Raw genomic sequence first — 20,817 nt, forward strand, 5'->3', positions numbered from 1 at the left:
TTAATTCCAGTTCATAAATACACACATACCTACAAAATGTTGGCTCACATCCTATGCAAAGTGCAGGCCATGCAAACAACTTAACCAAAGTTTTGTCTCAGTTTTATCCTGTTAAAATGAAGGTACATTCTTTTGGTTAAACCTGCAATAACTGATTTTGTTGGCCACTTGGCGGCAGCTGCAATACGTTGTGAACACAACCCTGACACATCATCGCCTGGATATGGCTAACTGGATGCTACACATCCAGCAGTAATGTTCACCAGCTAGTCCTCGAAATGTCTCTGTCTGCTGTAAAGTTGCGAGCTGGACAGTTACGGTACAGATCCATTTGACTGTGCAACGCTTCTGTCGCGCCGCGCTCCACTTTATTCCTATGGGTGACTTCAAGCGATTTTAACGCGCCCGCAAAGTATCCCGGGAAGGCGGCGCTGCATTTGAAAAAATGTTGTGCGTCAAAAAAGCTGGCCGATGCCCATCTTTATGCAAATTAATCCGTTGAACGCGACGCGACTATCCAATAGAAGTAGATGAAAATCTTTCAAACTGACCTTTGTCGATCTGAAATGAAGACAGATTCAGCAACAATAATATAACAAAAATATGAGATTGTATTCTCAATGAGCCGCCGCCATGATGGTCGTTTTGAAATTCGGGAGTAGCCAGACCCACATGACGCATTCGTCCAATCAGCTGCCGGTCTAGGGCATGGAGCATCAACCATGGATGTATTACATTGCGACACCACACTTCAGTTGTGTTGCCAAAATGGATCTGTACCGTCAAACAATGAACACACACACACCCCTCTTAATGCTTAAAAAACATGACTTGCACACAGCTTAGTTGCAAACACACCTTTTCCTTCTTGGACTAGGAAGATGTGAAAACAGAAAAGAAAAAGACATATGACATAAATGTTAATAAAGTAAAATAAAATAAAAGCATTTATCGTTAAGTATCAGAGGGTACATGAGGCACTTTGGCTGATGGCTCACCTTTTCCTTATCAAGCTTTTGGACAAAGAAAGAAATCAAACAAAGACATTAAAGACAGAAATCAACAAATACAAGGCATGGGGAACAATAAGTTCATGGTACTGTAGGATGACAGGAAAAAAAAGGAAACATGAACACATACTGTATACAAACACAATCTTGGACACTGTCTCACACGAGAACAGCAGGGGGAATGAAGGATCTAGTCAACCACATGTGAGGATTTCAGACAGCTCTGAGATGACAGCCGGCAGGAGAAGAGAGGTTAGTTATGGAAAATGTTTGTTGGAGGAACCTATTTTATAGAAAGCAAACCTTCTCCTGCTCCTCCTCACTGTCATCATAGCCTGAGGACTCGTCCTAGAAGGACAGATGGCAAACAACTTACTGTAGACACAAACGGTTAGATAAGCAACAGAACTCTAGTTTCTTAAGACTATTTAGATTTTAGGAGAAATATCTGCTCAGTGATCAATACTAAAGTTGAATATATATATCAATATTCCAAGGAATGTTTCCAGTGTGTCGTACCCTTTGTTGTCTCCTTGTTTTGAACAGGAGTCACACTGTCGCAGTTTTTCAACAGCTGCGAGAGCTTTGCCTTTTCCTTTTATTACCGAAAGTTTAAAATATCTCAAGCTTTTGTTACCAACTTCAACCAGAATAACAGCCGGCACCATGTAGCACCCAGCATTTCCCTGAAGCATTTATTTAGTGCTGCTAGCTGAAAAACAAGATATAAACATAGCATTTAATGTTACAGCAAGATGCTGATCTGCATCGTGATTAGGCGACTTTCCCCAATAGAGGACTGGAATTTAGGAACAGTGACAGAACCCAGGGACCTACTTGTCTTCCAACATGTGCTGTTGCTGTAATAAATAAACTAAATATTCTTCCAATATTTGAAACAAAATCAGTGATCAAAGCTGCACTAGGCATCAGTGCAAAACATGAAATGAAACAAGAATGTATCACCCCTCAAACAACCTAAATTCAAGAGTTGAATATGGTCAGTGATGGGAGAAATGATCTGCCTAAAGGCGTAATTGACAATTTTCTTTCTTTGGGGCCTCATTTTGGTGTCACAGATTGGTTGATAGACATGTGGGCAGGAATTTAGGTTTTAAAATTGTTTCCTCTGACCGCCATTTGGTTTCACCAAGCAGCCTTGTCCAGCTTTTAATAAAATTAAACTCATAACAAACAGTGTCTACTCTTCTTCGCGATACTAAATGTGTAGATGAGGCCTGCAGTTTCATATTCTAATAAGATTCAGCTTATTTTTTTAGTAAAAACAGAACATAAACATACACAGGTGAGTCTAGTTCACAAAGAACAGCACAACACACAAAACACAAAGTCCCAGTTGCACAAAGGCAACATCACATCGCTGGGCTTGTCCAACCAACCTTGTTCTCCTTCTCTTTGTTGTCAACCTATAGTAAGGGTAGACAGGACAGGACAGATTGAACAGGACAGGACAGGACAGCATTAGCAATCGCCTGTTTTCTTACAAGGCTAAAGCAATGCAATGAAAGCAAGAAACAGAAACAGAACAGAAACAGTGCAGGAAACTACTAAGACTTATCCCTAACATACATTAACCACTGTGTGGGGCCCTGCTTTTTGTCCTTAGATGGGAGCTGATTCCCCACAACGTGCCTGTGTGAACAGGTTTGTCCTCACAGCGCTCATGAACACTCAGTTCACCCTCACCTTGACACTTGTAAAGACCCTCTTTGAGATAATGCATTCCCTAGCCTCTAACACCAAACCTTTAACCTAATCTGACTTCAACTTTGACAAAATGTCCGAAAAATGTCTTCACTCTCTCCAGAATGGGTCCTACTGAAGCCAGAAGTACAGTACTAGAGCACACATACTATACCAGTAGTTTATTACCAAAGTAATGACATGCCCTCTTGAAGGGTGTGCCAAGCCATGTTGTAAATCAACCCTTTCTTTCATTCAATCATAGTCTAACACAAAACTACAAAGCACCCCTGAAGATCAACTTTAAAAAAGCTGAAACTTGGGGTGCATCGGGGCACATTCAATAAGTATCTCGGGGTTCATACTTTAATAAACTGCTCCTTTGGGAAGGTCTTCAAGGAATATTACATTAAAAAAAAAGCTCTAACGCCCAACGCATCCCAATTACATTGTTTAACTTCCACATGAGGACAGCAATTAAGGAGCAATGCCAAGTTAAAAAACATTCATTGTGATAATTTCACATACAAAGTTATTATAGAGAGGGCTTGCACCCCAGTTTCTCTAGACAACTTTTTATAAGCTTTCACACAAATCATACACACATATAATGTCATATGTAAAATATCCTCTCTTCTGCACAGGCCCCAATGATACTAAAGGAGCAGCACATTTAGCCGACCCATAACAGTATGCATACCTTCACTCTAACACTCCGTTTAACATCTGTTAAGATAACTAACTTTATCTATCAACCACCACAGCCGAGACTTTACCACACATTTTTTCACCCTCTGCTCCAAGTCCGACTTTTCTTTCGCCTCTCTGACATGCAACAGAACCCCCCCATGCTGACAAATTAAGCCATTTCAAGAAAGCCATTTAGTGGCAGCTAAATACAACATTTTATACACTATCAAATTCAATTATCTGGCAGCCCACTGTCTAGTCTATTAAGCACTCACTAGAGGAGGGAGGTTGTGTTAGTGTTAGCGCCCAGCTGTAAATGTGTTAAGAGCTTTGCTAGCATGTGGTTCCCGAGGCTTTATGGACGTTTTAGCATCAGCGATATGGAGAGATTTATCAGCTGTGCTCATGGAGAAGCAGCTGGGGAGTTCAACGTGGTAATAATAGTTCCTTGACAATAAGCAAAAGTCATTTAAAACGTCATTTGAAATGTTTTCCTGTGATCTTGGACACTTAAAGTTTATGATCAGAAGTTTCTCGTAAAGCAGAAAAAGTTTTAAGTGGCTGATCCAGGTTTATCATCCAGGTTAAATTGTTATCACACCCAATTCTTGAAAACAAGTTTCTATCGACCATTGATAGGGTCCACAATTTTCTGACTATGTCAGAACCATTTCATACAAAAGTGATCTGAATTTGTGTTTTTATGTTAATCTCTTGGATTTTTTTGGGGATGTTGCACAGGCAACACATCACTACAATCCAGATTTAGAAGGTTTAATGAATGAGAACTGGAGAAGAATCTTAAAATGTGATTCCCTGTGATTATCTGTCTATGAAAAATGGGGTGTACATGACAGACACTGCTATTTTTGTTTTGCATTCAGTTGTAAGTTCTTTTGTGAGGTCTGCGTTGTGTATGACATCCCTGAAGGTAAAAGACTGTGACCAAAGGATCCCTGCAAGGGAAAATAAATTAGCCCTATTCCCGCCCTTCATATCTACATGTATTGTTGTGAGGACGTTTTGTAAGGACACAGCCCCCATAAGACTCAATGGCTTCTTTACAATTGAGAATATTATGATATAAAATGTCCAAGATCTCAGGAAAGTTACAGAACTGTTTCTATAGAGGATTTTTGCCTTGATTGTCAGTTTGTCCTTCTTTAATTCCCTCTTACCTCAGATCCCTCTGAGTCTGAGCAGCCAGACTGGAGTTGAAATGAACAAAACAATGAGAAAAGGTGTGATGAGACAAAAATAATTAGAAAAAAGAATAAAAGATATTTACAAAAATTATATGAAAGTGATTTTTGTTTTGCTGGCAGCTTTTGCTGGTACAGCTTACCCACCATGTCATCTTCTCCTTCATTGTCAGTGATGGCCTGGTGGAGATGGTATGGAAATAAAAACAAACAAATTAAATAAAATGTAGGACAATGAAAATGTGATTATATAAAGAAATAAAATGTAAAAGAGACAGTTGTGTTGCTCTGCTGAGGTTTTTGTAGGACAAACGGCTAGTGTGCTGTAGCTTTTAGAGTCATTCTCAGATTTAGGCGTCCACTAAAACTAAATGAGACACTAATTTATAATAAGGAAAACATTGCTTGTGAAATTCTGCTAGCTCAAACTAACTTCAAATGATAGTCATTAAAGATGAATTTCGTTACAAATACCCTAAACTCTGACGAATCTGCATTTCAAATTGGACGTCATGTCCTCCGGGCCAAAGAGGAAAAGGACCATCCAGATTGTTATCAGCGCAAAGTTCAAAAGCCAGCATCTGTGATGGTATGGGGGTGTGTTAGTGACCATGGCATGGGTAACTTGCACATCTGTGAAGGCACCATTAATGCTGAAAGGTGCATACAAGTTTTGGAGCAACATATGCTGCCATCCAAGCAAAGTCTTTTTTAGGGACGTCCCTGCTAATTTCAGCAAGACAATGCTCAGCCACATTCTGTATGTGTTACAACAGCGTGGCTTTGTAGTAAAAGAGTGAGGGTACTAGAGTGGCCTGCCTGCAGTCCAGACCTGTCTCCCATTGAAAATGTATGGCCAGTATGAAGCACAAAATACGACTATTTTCTTTTCCCTGTAACGTTACCTGTGTAAAGCGTCCATGGGTTTCATAAAATGCACTATATGAATCTAAGCTATTATTACATTGGTTGCTATAACAATCTCTTAATGCTTTGGCTCGTGACACAGTGACAGTGATACCCGGTTTATCTCACAAGACATCCAAAGTAGGCTAAGTTACTGTATGCAACACTTGAATTGCAACAATGTATCTGTAACTTATTCTTTTATTGTAAATTAATGATTTTCTGGTTGAGCAAAACATTAATCGCAACTATATGACCTCCCTGTAACACTTCCTCTGTAATACAGTGGGCAATACAGCACCGTAGAGAAAAGACCTTTACGACAGCAGGTGTGGTAAAAACACTACTGCTTTTTGTCTGCTAGAATCAACACAAACTGAAACTGAAAGCCACTTTAACTCACGTGTGCAACTAACATCACATATGTAAGTTATGTAACAAACATACTTATTTTCTAAACAGGTTCTGCATTGCAGGGGCTTGCACAGGCGCACTAAGTGCTCTGGATATTCTTGGGATAATGCACAAAAATGTCTAACTTTACTTAAAGTGCCCATATTATGCTCATTTTCAGGTTCATAACTGTAATTTGAGATTGTATCAGAATAGGTTTACATGGTTTAATTTTCAAAAAACACCATATTTTTGTTGTACTGCACATTGCTGCAGCTCCTCTTTTCACCCTGTGTCGGTCTCTGTTTTAGCTACAGAGTGAGGCATCTCACTTCTGTAACATCTTTGTTGTCAGTTGCACATGCGCAGTAGCTAGGTAAGGATTACATGAGCTAGCTAGCTGTTTCTCCAACTTCGGCCTGTACAAGGCAGGATTAGCCGGGAGACTTCTTCTAAACAAGGACGCACTTCCAACTTTGCGTGGAATACCTGCAGAGCAGGGACATGTAAGTAGTTCTATACAATTTATTTTGTAGATTAGGGTGAATTTGTGTGTGTTGTAGTAGTGTTTTACCATTGAGAACGAGCTAGCGCTAGCATGCTAACGGTTAGCCCCCTCGTTTCGGCTAGTGACGTAGAAAGCCATGCAGATTTTGAACAGCTCAGGAGACTGAAGGCAGGACACATTCAGAAACCCGTATCTCACTCAAAACAGCATGGATGTTTTTTTTTAAGTTTGGATGCGTGTGGAAGCACCAGAGACACAAAATAACACCCCAAATCCCAGAAAAAGTGATTTTTTTCATAATATGGGCATTTTAAGAAATCATACAAAACTGTTGTGTGAGGATATGTTGCATCAGTGCTGGACCTCACTAATGCTCTAGTCTAGTGGCTGAGTTGGAGAAAATCCCTGCAGACAGGTTTAAAATCTTGTGGAAAGCTTTCCCAGAAGAGTGGGGGTTGTTAAAGTAGCACATCATCTAAAGTTTGGGTGGCCACATACTTTTTGCTGTTCAGTGTATTTGCGATTTAAAAAGAAAAAGTAACTGATCACAAAGATCAAAAATAATTAGTCTTTTGAAATGTCTTTAGTTTTCAAGTCAATCCAGTTTAAAATCACTAAAAAGTAATTTTATCTAAACTAAATTGTGAGGTTTGAGGTTGTGCCAGACCCACCTCCTCATCAAACTCCTCGGGTTCCTCCTCGTTCTCAAGCTTTTGGAAAGAAGCAGCACCGTAGTGAAAAATACAGTATTTTTTTTCACATAAATCATATCAGGTGAGAGGAAAAGTTTATTTCTAGGAGTGAAAGCTGGGAGTCTAGCAAAAGGAGAAAGAGTTTGAGTTGATCTCTTGTTTACAAGTAAATTGGGACATTTTTTAAAATAGACACATACACACTACTGGGTAACAACAGATTCAGGGCGGATCTTTGCTTTAATGAACTTGTTTATTTCAGATCTTTGTGTTCCAGGAGCAAAAAGGGAAAGGAGAGCGAGGTCAAAAAAGAAACCTAGACATACCATCTCCTCCTCAGCAGTTAACTGTAGAAAAAAAGACACACACACTCATTCTCACCTTACTTGAATTAACTTGCAGCCTATGTATGCTCATGCACACACTTTTTTTTCAACACCTGCTGCACTTTCATCATAACTAAAACAAGATAAGCTATTATTGTAGAGCTGTCTCCACTATTATTATTACAAAATATTTCAGCAGGGTTACTTGAACACGAAATGCAATGTTTTCAAACTGTATTACTCCGAGGTTGTCAACATTGCAAATGAAATGTTGCAACTACACAAAACACTCTTTTTCCAAGTTCCATCCAAAGCTTTGAAACATGAAACAATTACAGGTTCAACACAAACACCGAAATAAAGATACCTGCATGCATATAACTGCTTCTGCTTCTACTGGTAGAGACCAGTGAACCCAAATACATATCAAATGGTTGCACTGCAGTAATTAGGTAACACCTGGAGTATGGTGAGTTGACCCAAATAGGTTTATCTCTGTACTAACAGGACCAACAGGAAGAAATAATAATAAAAATAAAAAATCAGGACAACTACAAAACTTGAAAATTCAGAAGCAGTTATTGTATTTGTTGTGATTTTGAAAACGCCCACCTCTGGAAATGCACCTCTGGCATGCTTTTTGTGGGGAAATGGTTTTCACTCATTTGAAACATTTTTCTGCGCATAAAGCCCTCTAAGATCTGTTTCCCTTCTTATGGGGGTGAAAACCAAAACATCCACACTGACAACAACTATGTAAAAAAAAAACATTTCAGTGTCCAAACGGCCAGTGTATCATGATCTGTTGGACATATTATCAAATCTTTGTCCTTTATGTTCTCTGTGGTTAACATGGACGCAGAACTTCAGTAAGTCAACAGTACTGGCTCGTATGAAGTCTTTATAACACAAGGTTCAATGCATGTTTCAATTAGAAATATATGTTTTTTTCTTCTTATCAGACCAAATGTGTCCCTCTGCTGTAAATGCAACAGAGAACTCAGTGACCAGTTCACAGTGGCAACAACCTCTGCAATACATGACACATGTGCACTCTTATTTTATGTTTTTGTTGCCATCTATGCTTTAAATAGGAGATTGAACAGAGTGAAGTGTTTTGTTTTCGAAACATACTCTGGTCTGAAAAAAGTCTCCAGTCACAGTTACATCATCCTGCTGTAAGTTATACCAAAGTTTGTCTTTCACATCACACGTTTTCTTACAAATCTGATCAGAAGGGCACCATGTGAATAATGCTACAGTGAAAGCTGGCACTTTAAAGACCCCAAAACTAATAATTTAAACTAATAATTTCAACAAGTTGACCTAGAAACAGAGAGAAAGACCTCTTCAGTAGCTGCAGGTCGAAATGAAAAACTCCCAAGTCCACAGGTGTGTGTGTGTGTGTGTGTGTGTGTGTTCATCTGTTAATACTCACCTGCTTTGCTCCCATCGACTCGAACATCTTCTCCAACAGGACCCTCATCTGCTGAATGTTGTTCATCAGCACACAGGGCTGGAGGGGATGATAGACGAGAAGGAACAACAGGTACAAGTGGTTAAGAAAAAGAAGGTAGACAAAAAGTCAAGAATAAAAGCAGCAGAATGAAAGTCAGGCAAGAAACAGAAGAAAAAGGGATGACAGGAAGATGAAAGAAGCAAAGAAAGAGAAAACAACAGACATAGATGTTACAGTGGGCAGCAGCAACTAAAATATTAATCAACTCCACAGAAAGTACACTAGCTTTCAAAAGTGCTTGGCCTCTCTCTAAGTCGGAGATGAGCAGAGTGAGGTGGTTTGGTAGCAGAGTTGTGACGCAGCAGTACTCACTATCTTCTCCTTCTCACAGTAGGAGGGAAAGCTCTTGGCCAGCAGGGCACAGTACTGCAGCAGCACTTTGGTGATCGTCTGTGGAAACAAGATAACACACACGTAGGACATGTTTACTCTGGGAACTTCGAGGTAGTATTTACTTCTCTAGTTTGATTTCTTTTGTCAGGAATGCTGCTGTTTGATATCAAACATTCACACTGTGACGGCTGTACATGTGCGTCTCTTTGTCTTTTCCTAAAAGAGCTGCAGGCAGTTTGTTGGTAGTGAAGATGTCCTGGAATCAAAGGGACTGTTAGGTCTTTTGGGACAATTTAAAACCATTTTAATCCAAGTCTTTAGTCTGTCAGAGCGAGTCTCAAGTCAAGTCTTCATAAGCAAATTGTGGTTGACACCTGAAATGCAGTGTTGGAATACAAATACCGATAAGTACATTCACTCCAGTATTGTACAATGTTGAGGTACTTCTACTTTACTTAGAATTGGGTGTTATGCTAATTTCTGTTTTTGCAAGGCCCCTCCTGCCAATCAATGACTGTAGGCAGAACTCCACGGACATGCTTTTCCTTTCAGATCTCTCTTGATTAACAGTTTCTCCAGCCACTGCCTTCTTAGCTTGTTCAGCTATGTTGGCTATTATGTAGCTCTCACACGCAACAAGCCACTTCTGTTTCTATCTATTTTAAACAAAGCACTGTTCTTGTTGCCAGGAGAAGAAAACTCATATGTACTGTGCAGCATCCAAAACCATTATTTAATCTACTGTTCACTCAATGGATAGACACTGAGTTGCCAGTGTTTAGTAGGCAGCCTTCACACAAACTGTACTTATAATGATAATATTAATTATGTTAAAATTAAACATGTGGCCTGCTGGCTGCCTGCGTTACTTAGTACGGTTTCCTCTCTCATTGTACAACTCTGTCAAATACTTTTTCCAAAATGAACTATAACTGCGCTGGCCTGGAGGCAGAGGAGCAAGAGAGGATAAGAGAGGGAAAGAATAAGGAATTGGAGGGTGACAAAAAGATAAACTGGACGAGAAATGGAAAGAAGTTAGAAATAAAGGCAGAACATATCTGAAGGCCTAGGAAAGACAAGATGGAGAGTTCATGAAGGGACGAGACAGCAAGATGGTAGATGAAAAAACCAACTAAAGCTAAGACAGGGATGAGATGAAAAGCTAGAGAGAAACATTAACATGAGTGGAGTGGCAGAAAATGAAAAGGGAGTCAAGGGTTGGGGACAGAGAGATGGACAGCTCAGAGTGATGGCTTACATTAGCCATTCTTTGTTTAATGAGTCCCATATTGATCGAGCCATCACACCACACACACACACACACACGCACAACCCTTCTGCAGAGAAGGGTTTGTTAGATGTAATGGCTGTGCCTAAAAGCAACTGCCTTAAATTAAATTTGTAGAAAGAAATCTGACATTAAAGGTTGAACAACAAAACATTGCACTGTATACATTTTCCAAACAAATACCTGAAACTCATCAGCCAGAATCTCAAAGGCACAAGAGATTCAAGAGTCAGAAAAGCTCTTATGTGACTCACAATTTAAAGCAGTATAGGAAGAAGTTTTGATGTACGTCATCCATTCCTCAGTGATGACAAACGCTCCTCTTAATAACGAGCCACATATTAATGCTATTTGTGATCTTTGTATGCCACAAGTGAAGAATTGTAACATATTGGGCCTCATGCAGGAAGCGATATACAAACTAATTTCTTTATTTTTGTCCGTATCCACGATTTGTTCTTATTTTGTTAGTACCCATTGTGTTACGATTAGGGAAATGGCGGACCCAAAAATGCAGAGACAACAGGGCAGTGGTGAGCTGGAGGATTTATAAAAATAAAAAAGGGATACAACAAAAGGAGTCCTGAAGAAAGCAGGCAAAAATGGTACCAAAAACTGAACCAAAAGACCAGGCATCCAAAAATAAACTGGCACACCGAGACAAAGGGGGTAGACAGAGACACACAGACACAGACACACAGACACACACACACACACACACACACACACACACACACACACACACACACACACACACACACACACACACACACACACACACACACACACAGAGACAACACAGAGACTATATACACATGGTAACGAGGGTAGGTAAGGGACAGGTGAAACACATCAGGGTGGGGCAGACAATCACAAAGGCAGGAAAACACAAGGCAGGAAGTAAAATAAGACATGACATAGGAGAAAACAGACTACACAAAATAAAACAGGAAACTGAAGCATAAAACATACATAAGGATGAAAACAGGGTAAAACGCAACAGAGAACACAAGAGACAGTAAACAACAAGGAAACGGGGAATAAATTAACACAATGAAACAGGAAAAACTATAACAGAAAATCGCAACCATGACGCATTGATTTCTAGGATTCACCAGTTTGCTAATTTTTGCTCTTCTCTTACCAAAAACATCTTGTTTGCACAGTCCACAAACTGTTTGTCCAACATCTTACAGTCATACTACTTTATACCAAAGAAATAGTCCCAATAAATACTGTCTCCAACTAACAATTATTTTCATTATCGTATTAATTAATTGAGTGTCAAAAAATAGTGAAAACTGCCCATCACAAGTTGATGTCTTTAAATGGCTTTTCTAGTTTGACTAATAGTCTAAAACCCAAAGATATTAAATTTACTATAATGTAAGACAAGGAAAAGCAGCACATTTTCAGAAGCTGGTACAAACAAATGTTTATAAATTTTTCTTGACATTTTTTTAAGATTAAATTAATTGATTAGCAGCTCCAGCTTTGTAGATCATAGGGGCTGCATTATGCAGATACCACTAGAGGCGAAGGAGAATATGTATTTCTTGTAAATTGGTTGACACTACCTATAAACAGCAACAGAGGAGACATTTTAGATGTGTTTATAATGTATGTGAGTAACATGGCTCCTGTCTGAACAAACCCAAGTCCACACAGATCCCAGAGAGATAGAAGATATGTCGCCTCTTGTGTTTCAGATCTCACCTTGGCGAAGCGTCGGTTATAATGGGCCACCACAGTGGGGTCGGGGCAGTCCAGCTTCTTGATGATCTCAAAGCTCTGGTTGAGCTGAGTGAAGATGTCTACCACCGAGCTGGAGAACAGAGCGTGCTCAGACGTCTGCTGGAACTGCAGGTGGAGGGAGGGAGAAGGCAAAATGTTAGCCCACTAGTACCACTCTTTTCTTTAATTAAAAATGCAACTCTCCCATCTCCACTCTGTTCCTCACAACAACCTCCTTTCTGACTCATACACCCTCTCCTTTTCTACTTTCCTGTAATTAAATAATAACTCTAACCATTCTTATTTCTTTTCCAAGCCGTGCTCTAGTATAATTACTGTAATTTCAGGGCACTCTGACCATTACAATTATTATCATTCATTTAATATGACTGCTGGTCTGGGAATAAAAGGCTTATTGAACCGTTGCACTAATCATATGGTCCTACAGATAAATTCACCTGTTAAATATTACTTTTGAGCTTAAAGCTCAAACAGAAATAAATAGACACTAAATGGTACCCAAAGTGTTGGTGTGGTAGGCAGGACAACCATGCCACATATTTCCCAAATGGCCAAGTCCTGCTGTTGAATCCTGTGGTCAGTCTCTCTTAGTCTCAAAAACCTACAGTCTATGGATCCATAACTGGCTCTTTAATAGCCAGAGGGGGCCAATAAGCACTTAAGGCTTCCTCAATAAAATCTGTCTTTAATTGACATTTGTCCAATGCCCCCTTTCAGTATTTAACAATGTACTTGGACTAATTTTGTCAGTGCTTTGCTAACTCTTTTGCTGCCAATGCTTCTGATGCTGTTCATATATAATTTCAAAAAATGGAGAGTGATGACGCAAGGCCTAGACACTAAACATTAATGTTGTACGTACAGCATTATATATTTACATATTGATTTATTCCACCTAACTTCAATAACTGATCCCTATAACGAGAAAAAACTTGATTTTTCTAAACGATTCTTCTTAAGCCGCTTTCTGCTCCAAAAAATGCAGTCCTTTACATATTTGAATGAGGCCCAATGTGGAATAAAAAACGAATAACTTGTGCTCGAACCCTCTGCGATGGCAACGTAACATCATCATGCAAGCATACATTACTGGTAGAGTACTTTGTAACGTGAATTACCTATTTTTACTTTACATCATGATCAATACAAAATGATTGCTTTAAAATCCTTCCTCATAATATCAATATGTTTTCTTCTCCGTGAACCATCACCTTATCGTGGTGGAGAGGTTTGTGTGTCTCTGTGAACCTGAGGGCTGTGTTGTCTGGAGCTTTGTGCTCCTGGTAGGGTCTCCCAAGGCAAAGTGGTCTCAGGTGTGGGGCCAGACAAAGAATGGTTCAAAAACCCTATGGAAAAACAAGGTAGAGATGGAGTGACCCTGCCCGGAGGAAGCCCGGGGCCCCCGTCTGGAGCCAGGCCCAGACGGCGGGCTCGTCGGCGAGCGCCTGGTGGCCGGGTTTGCCACGGAGCCCGGCCGGGCACAGCCCGAACAAGCTACGTGGCTCCCATCTCTCCAGCCCATGGGCCCACCTCCTGTGGGAGGAACCGCTGGGGTCGGGTGCGCTGCCACAAGGGTGGCAGTGAAGGTCAGGGGCCTCGACGGACCAGACCCGGGCGGCAGACGCTGGCTCTGGGGAGGTGTAACGTCACATCTCTGTGGGGAAGGAGCCGGAACTGGTGCGGGAGGTGGAGTGCTACCGTTTAGATCTGGTGGGGCTTTCCTCTACACACAGTCTCGGTTCTGGAACCGTACTCCTGGATAGGGGTTGGACTCACAAGCCCCCGGCTGAGCGCCGCTACGTTGGAGTTTACCCCGGTGGACGAGAGGGTCGCCTCCCTACGCCTGCGGGTTTAGGGGGGAAAACTCTGACTGTTGTTTGTGCATATGCACCAAACAGGAGTTCGGAGTATTTGGCCGTCTTGGAGACCTTGAGTGGAGTCCTGCATGGGGCGCCAGTGGGGGACTCCATTGTTCTGCTGGGGGACTTCAACGCACACGTGGGCAATGATGGAGACACCTGGAGAGGCGTGATTGGGAGGAACGGCCTCCCTGATCTAAACCAGAGTGGTTGTTTGTTGTTGGACTTCTGTGCTAGTCATGGATTGTCTATAACGAACACCATGTTCGAACATAGGGATGCTCATAAGTGTACCTGGTACCAGAGCACCCTAGGCCGAAGGTCAATGATCGATTTTATAATATATATATATATATATATATATATTCATCTGATCTGAGGCTGTATGTTTTGGACACTCGGGTGAAGAGAGGGGCAGAGCTGTCAACCGATCACCATCTGGTGGTGAGTTGGGTCAGGGGGTGGGGGAAGACTCTGGACAGACCTGGTAAGCCCAAACGTGTAGTGCAGGTAAATTGGGAACGTCTGGAGGAGGCCCCTGTCCGACAGACTTTCAACTCATACCTCCGGCGGAGCTTTTCGTGCATCCCTGTGGAGGCTGGGGGCATTGAACCCGAGTGGACAATGTTCAAAGTTTCCATTGCTGAAGCTGCGGCGTAGAGCTGTGGTCTTCGGGTCTTAGGTGTCTCAAGGGGCGGTAACCCACGAACACCGTGGTGGACACCGGTGGTCAGGGAAGCCGTCCGACTGAAGAACGAGTCTTTCCGGGATATGTTATCCCAGAGGACTCCGGAGGCAGATGCAGGGTACCGAAGGGCCCGAAGGGCTGCAGCGTCTGCCGTGAAAGAGGCAAAGCAGCGGGTGTGGGAGAAGTTTGGAGAAGACATGGAGAAGGACTTTCGGTCGGCACCAAAGTGCTTCTGGAAAACTGTTCGCCACCTCAGGAGGGGGAAGCGGGGAACCATCCAAGCTGTGTACAGTAAGGATGGGACACTGTTGACCTCAACTGAGGAGGTAATAGGGCGGTGGAAGGAGCACTTTGAGGAACTCCTGAATCCGACTAATACGCCCTCTATGTTAGAGGCAGAGCTGGAGGATAACGGGGGATTGTCGTCGATTTCCCAGGCGGAAGTCACTAATGTAGTCAAACAACTCCACAGTGGCAAAGCCCCGGGGATTGATGAGATCTGTCCAGAAATGCTCAAGGCTCTGGGTGTGGAGGGGCTGTCCTGGTTGACACGACTCCTCAACATTGCGTGGAAGTCTGGAACAGTGCCAAAGGCGTGGCAGACTGGGGTGGTGGTTCCCCTTTTTAAAAAGGGGGACCAGAGGGTGTGTGCCAATTACAGGGGTATCACACATCTCAGCCTCCCTGGTAAAGTCTACTCCAAGGTGCTGAAAAGAAGGGTTCGGCCGATAGTCGAACCTCGGATTGAGGAGGAACAATGCGGATTCCGTCCTGGTCGTGGAACAACGGACCAACTCTTCACTCTCGCAAGGATCCTGGAGGGAGCCTGGGAGTATGCCCAACCGGTCTACATGTGTTTTGTGGATTTGGAGAAGGCGTATGACCGGGTCCCCCGGGAGATACTGTGGGAGGTGCTGCGGGAGTATGGGGTGAGGGGGTCTCTACTCAGGGCCATCCAATCTCTGTACGACCAAAGTGAGAGCTGTGTCCGGGTTCTCGGCAGTAAGTCTGACTTGTTTCAGGTGAGGGTTGGCCTCCGCCAGGGCTGCGCATTGTCACCAATCCTGTTTGTAATATTTAAGGACAGGATATTGAGGCGTAGTCGGGGTGGGGAGGGGTTGCAGTTCGGTGGGCTGGGGATCTCATTGCTGCTCTTTGCAGATGATGTGGTCCTGATGGCATCATCGGCCTGTGACCTTCAGCACTCACTGGATCGGTTCGCAGCCGAGTGTGAAGCGGTTGGGATGAGGATCAGCACCTCTAAATCGGAAGCCATGGTTCTCAGCAGGAAACCGATGGAATGCCTTCTCCAGGTAGGGAATGAGTCCTTACCCCAAGTGAAGGAGTTCAAGTACCTTGGGGTTTTGTTCGCGAGTGAGGGGACAATGGAGCGGGAGATTGGTCGGAGAATCGGGCGCAGCGGGTGCGGTATTACATTCAATCTATCGCACCGTTAGATTTAAAAGAGAGCTGAGCCAGAAGGCAAAGCTCTCGATCTACCGGTCAGTTTTCGTTCCTACCCTCACCTATGGTCATGAAGGCTGGGTCATGAGCGAAAGAACGACATCCAGGGTACAAGCGGCCGAAATGGGTTTCCTCAGGAGGGTGGCTGGCATCTCCCTTAGAGATAGGGTGAGAAGCTCAGTCATCCGTGAGGAGCTCGGAGTAGAGCCGCTGCTCCTTTGCGTCGAAAGGAGCCAGTTGAGGTGGTTCGGGCATCTGGTAAGGATGCCCCCTGGGCGCCTCCCTAGGGAGGTGTTCCAGGCACGTCCAGCTGGGAGGAGGCCTCGGGGAAGACCCAGGACTAGGTGGAGGGATTATATCTCCAACCTGGCCTGGGAACGCCTCGGGATCCCCCAGTCGGAGCTGGTTAATGTTGCTCGGGAAAGGGAAGTTTGGGGTCCCCTGCTGGAGCTGCTCCCCCCGCGACCCAACACCGGATAAGCGGACGAAGATGGATGGATGGATGGTTTTGGTGTCTACTGATAAGCCTCTAAAAAACCATGTCAAGACTGAAAAGAGGAACCATCTGTACAGCCCATGAAAAAGATAAAAAAAACAAGCATCTTTACTCCCTTACTCTCCTTAAGGGAAGAAATGTCTGAAAGCTTGTGTGCCCACTGTAGAGTAAAAAGTAGGACTTCACTAATGATCAATAAAAACACTTTTTATTATACTTAAAATTATAATCGTAGCGTTCAATGCCAGCCCCGACAAAAAAACTTTTCTGCTCTCAAAAAACTCCCAGATAAACAACAGAGTTCCTGAAGAAGAAGTGAAGCGTCGGGACCAGCAGGAGGTTGAGAGACAACACTTGTCCATCATTATGTTATTCTGGGACTGGCTGGCCATAAGCAGAACTCTGCTACATGTGGATAAATCGAAGCATCCTTGAACAAAAGGTCATGAGACTGATGCTGTCTTTTCATTCTGTCGTGGATGTCAGTGTACAAAGCTTTTCTTTCTACTGCATAGTTTTTCTACTGCTGTTGCACATTGGCTCCTTTCCTACAGTATGATCGACAACTCAGAAAAATATGGTTTCACAACAACAAGTAGTCAGGACGTGGCATAGATTTGGTTCTGCTGTATAATTAAGTAGGTTTTATGTAAAACTTAACAGGTTGTATCAGTTTTTATTCACAAGCAGGAACCGCAACAGATACATTTATATTTTAACATTCAGTAGTGTTAAGTAGTAGCAGTGAATTTCCTTTCACATTTGTGTCCTGATATGTCCTGAGTCACCTTCCGTTTCCTACTTATAGATAATATGAATTTATTACATTTATGCAAAATTTGTGTCATAATACACCGGTCATAATTGTTTAGATCACAAACATAATGTCTCCGCTTTCTGAGTGCCTGCAAATTCTTCCTTTTATTGCCTTAATTCAATTCTGGTGTCTGGTGAGGCAATCGCTTTGTCCACAGGAAACATTTCAGAGTGAAATGCTATGTTTTATTCCAACAGGGAGACGGTTGATGCTTAAGTTACAAGAGATCATTGGTAAAATTGGTAAAGAAAAGCATGATTTATACAGTTACTGACATCCTGTTGAAGCGTAAAACACAAATTTCTAACCACCTTATTTTACTATATACATCATCTGTGTGCTTCCTTAAATACATATTGACACATACACATGGCTTTACTGAGAGGGTGTTATGTGTCCTGAAGTTCATTGTATCGCTCTACATTCCTCCAGTGCGAGAAATGAGGAAAAGTTCGGGACAGTCACATTATGGTGTTCTGGTGTTCTAAAACAACTAAAAGATAGTTGTTGTAGTTTTACCCTTAGCACACTCCATCTTCTCGCAGTCATAACTCAGTCAAATCTGATCACAAAGACATGATGCACACATTTTTATATTCAGTATGACTTACACTCTGAGGATAGTCTCATCTCTGTTGTCCATTACAAATAAAGCTTAGAAATCATAAAAAATAGATGCTTCATAGAACACCAGCACTTTTGTTTTAAGTTTTCTTCAGTATCAAAGTAATGCAGTTATAGTTGTCTGTACATCCGTGGGTAAACTGCAAACAGGAACTACTAATGGCTAACTCGGCATACTTTTATGGGTAGCAATTTGCCAAAATGTAAAAAAATATATAGGCTATAAAAATGAGGCCCAAGTGGCAACCCACAGCTAACTATATGACTCAAAAGCATCATCTTACTTCCCCAAATTATGGGAACGGTAGGTTCAAAAACTTGGAGCATAATGAAATTGGTGAGGTTGTTTTTTTCTTTTATAAATATGTTGTTTTTTTGAGCTTTTCCACCTTTAATTTTGACAGGACAGCTAGGTGAGAAAGGGGGAAGACATGCAGGGAATCATCACAGGTCAGATTCAAACCCTGGACCTCTGCATCAAGGCACAAACCTCTCAGTATATGTGCGCCTGCTCTACCCACTGAGCCAACCCTGCCACTATACATATGTGTTTGATTCTCTAACCATAGTAACTACTAATAGCTTTGTGTAGTTTGCTGGCACACAAGTAAACCGAAGTAATTGACAGCTGTGATGTGACAAAAACAAGTCTGTCAACTGCACTGCAAATAGCATTTTCTAAAAACAAATTTTATTTGGATGTTTGTATTATTGATTTGTTATCCTTTGTTGAAAATAAGGACAGATAAAGTCCTGGATTTTTAAATAAAGAAAAAACATATCTGAGACCTATAAACCAACTGACCACAGAATATTTTTTTTTGCCTACAAGGCCACCCACATTCTGGTTGTTGTGACTCACCCCTTCTCTCTTGTCTCTCTCCAGCGCCCCGTGCATGAACTCCATCGACACTTCCTCGTTCTCAGCCAGCCAGGCCAGGACAAACTGGAGGAACCACCTGGAACAATAACTAATCTTATTAGCCTGCTCTTTGATGAACCATAAAGTTGATACATGAAACATGAGAAAACCTACTGAAAGTGTAACAAAATGCTTTGTTGTTTACTTCTAAAGCTTGCAGATTCAGAAACCTTTTTAATCCCCTTTTCAAAACATAAAAAAAAATTAAAAATATTTTCTTAATTCTCCAGTTCTATTATGTCTTACCTGTTTATTTCTTTTAATCTTAATGAATCTGTGAAATGTACCTTGTAACTTCTAAACCTGCAAGTACTTCTGTAACCTGTAAGTCCCAAAAGTTGTTGTATTAATAAAATGTGTTATTATTATCACCATTACACCATATATTGTAGTGTCCAAACCCAGGGAGTTGAGCTTTGAGTGTGTGGATGTGGGTAGTTTTTATGGTGTATGCAACAACAGGCCAAGTCTCAGTGGAAAGGCAGAAATTATGAGTCAAGATGACCACCTTTCTGTCTGGAGGAGACAGAGAAAGAGTGAGATACTGAGTGTGTGTGTGTGTGTGTGTGTGTGTGTGTGTATGTGTGTGTGTGTGTCTTACGCAGGGTATTCAGGCACAGTGTCTGCGAAGGCGGGCAGGTCCTTAACATACTCGTTGTAAAGCCACTTGACCTTGAAGTGCAGGTTCATGTAGTCAGCAGTCTTACAGAGTCTATGCTTCTCATGTTCTGTAAAAACAACAACCATACATGGGCGTGCACGCACGCACGCAAAACACACACACACACACACACACACACACACACACACACACACACAAACAAACCAAAGTAAACACAGGATTTATCTCTTGAGGCGTGCTGCAGCAGTTAAAGCTCTTTAACACTGCAACTCCAATGTAATAAAGTGCAGGTTGGTTTGTACCCATAAATCTTCAACATTTTTCGTGAAACGTAATGAGTTGATAACCCCATTCCCACAATGGGGTTATCAACTCATTACGTTTCACGTTCCCCACGAACAACCATATTAAAAAAGGATCCAAAAGTTCCTTGAATTTGAGAGTCAGCCAAATAGCCCTGCAGTAGAGGCGCACAGTGATTTGCTTGGGCCAGTTGTAATTTAAGTTTCAACACATTGAAATCATTCACTGCAAGTTGCACCAATATCCAATCAGTGTTTGTGTCACATGAACCAACAAAACAACAAATGAATGGAGGAATTAGAGCAAAGTGACCAATCCTGGAGATCAAAAGTCTCCATGCTGATTTCATTATGGGATCACTCCAACATTACAAACAAACAGTAATAAGAAGTGGATGAGTCAGTGCCAAAGTGCACTGAGGTAGTTTAATCAAAGATATGTATTTCTTAGAATGATTCTATATCATGGAAAAGCTGGAAGACAGGACAGATACCAATATATTTGTAATCTGTACGATAAGGTGGCTAATGTCTATTTCTACAGGTCTGGGTGTATTTCCTGTTTCAACAGCAAAGTAGAGATACATTTTCTGATTAACAAACAAATATTTCCTCTAGATCAGAGGTTCCCAACCCTGAAATGTTTTGCTAATGGGCCACGAAGAAACATAAGCTAGCTCAAAAGAATAAAAGCTCA

At 41.9% G+C, this 20,817-nt stretch overlaps 1 protein-coding gene across 1 annotated transcript in view; it reads right to left on the reverse strand.

Moving 5' to 3' along the window:
* Positions 1-20,817, reverse strand: part of LOC114556266 (protein unc-13 homolog B) — a 78,552-nt gene that overhangs the window by 19,231 nt on the left and 38,504 nt on the right. The window contains exons 21-25 of the mRNA XM_028579176.1: positions 19,798-19,924; positions 19,137-19,233; positions 12,288-12,431; positions 9,263-9,340; positions 8,870-8,947 (exon numbers count right to left, since the gene is read on the reverse strand). Of these exons, the coding sequence (XP_028434977.1) occupies positions 8,870-8,947; positions 9,263-9,340; positions 12,288-12,431; positions 19,137-19,233; positions 19,798-19,924 (524 nt within the window). The remainder of the gene's footprint in view (positions 1-8,869; positions 8,948-9,262; positions 9,341-12,287; positions 12,432-19,136; positions 19,234-19,797; positions 19,925-20,817) is intronic.

The sequence above is a fragment of the Perca flavescens genome, chromosome 5 (genome assembly GCF_004354835.1).
Source record: "Perca flavescens isolate YP-PL-M2 chromosome 5, PFLA_1.0, whole genome shotgun sequence".
In the NCBI taxonomy this organism is placed as follows: Eukaryota; Metazoa; Chordata; class Actinopteri; order Perciformes; family Percidae; genus Perca; species Perca flavescens.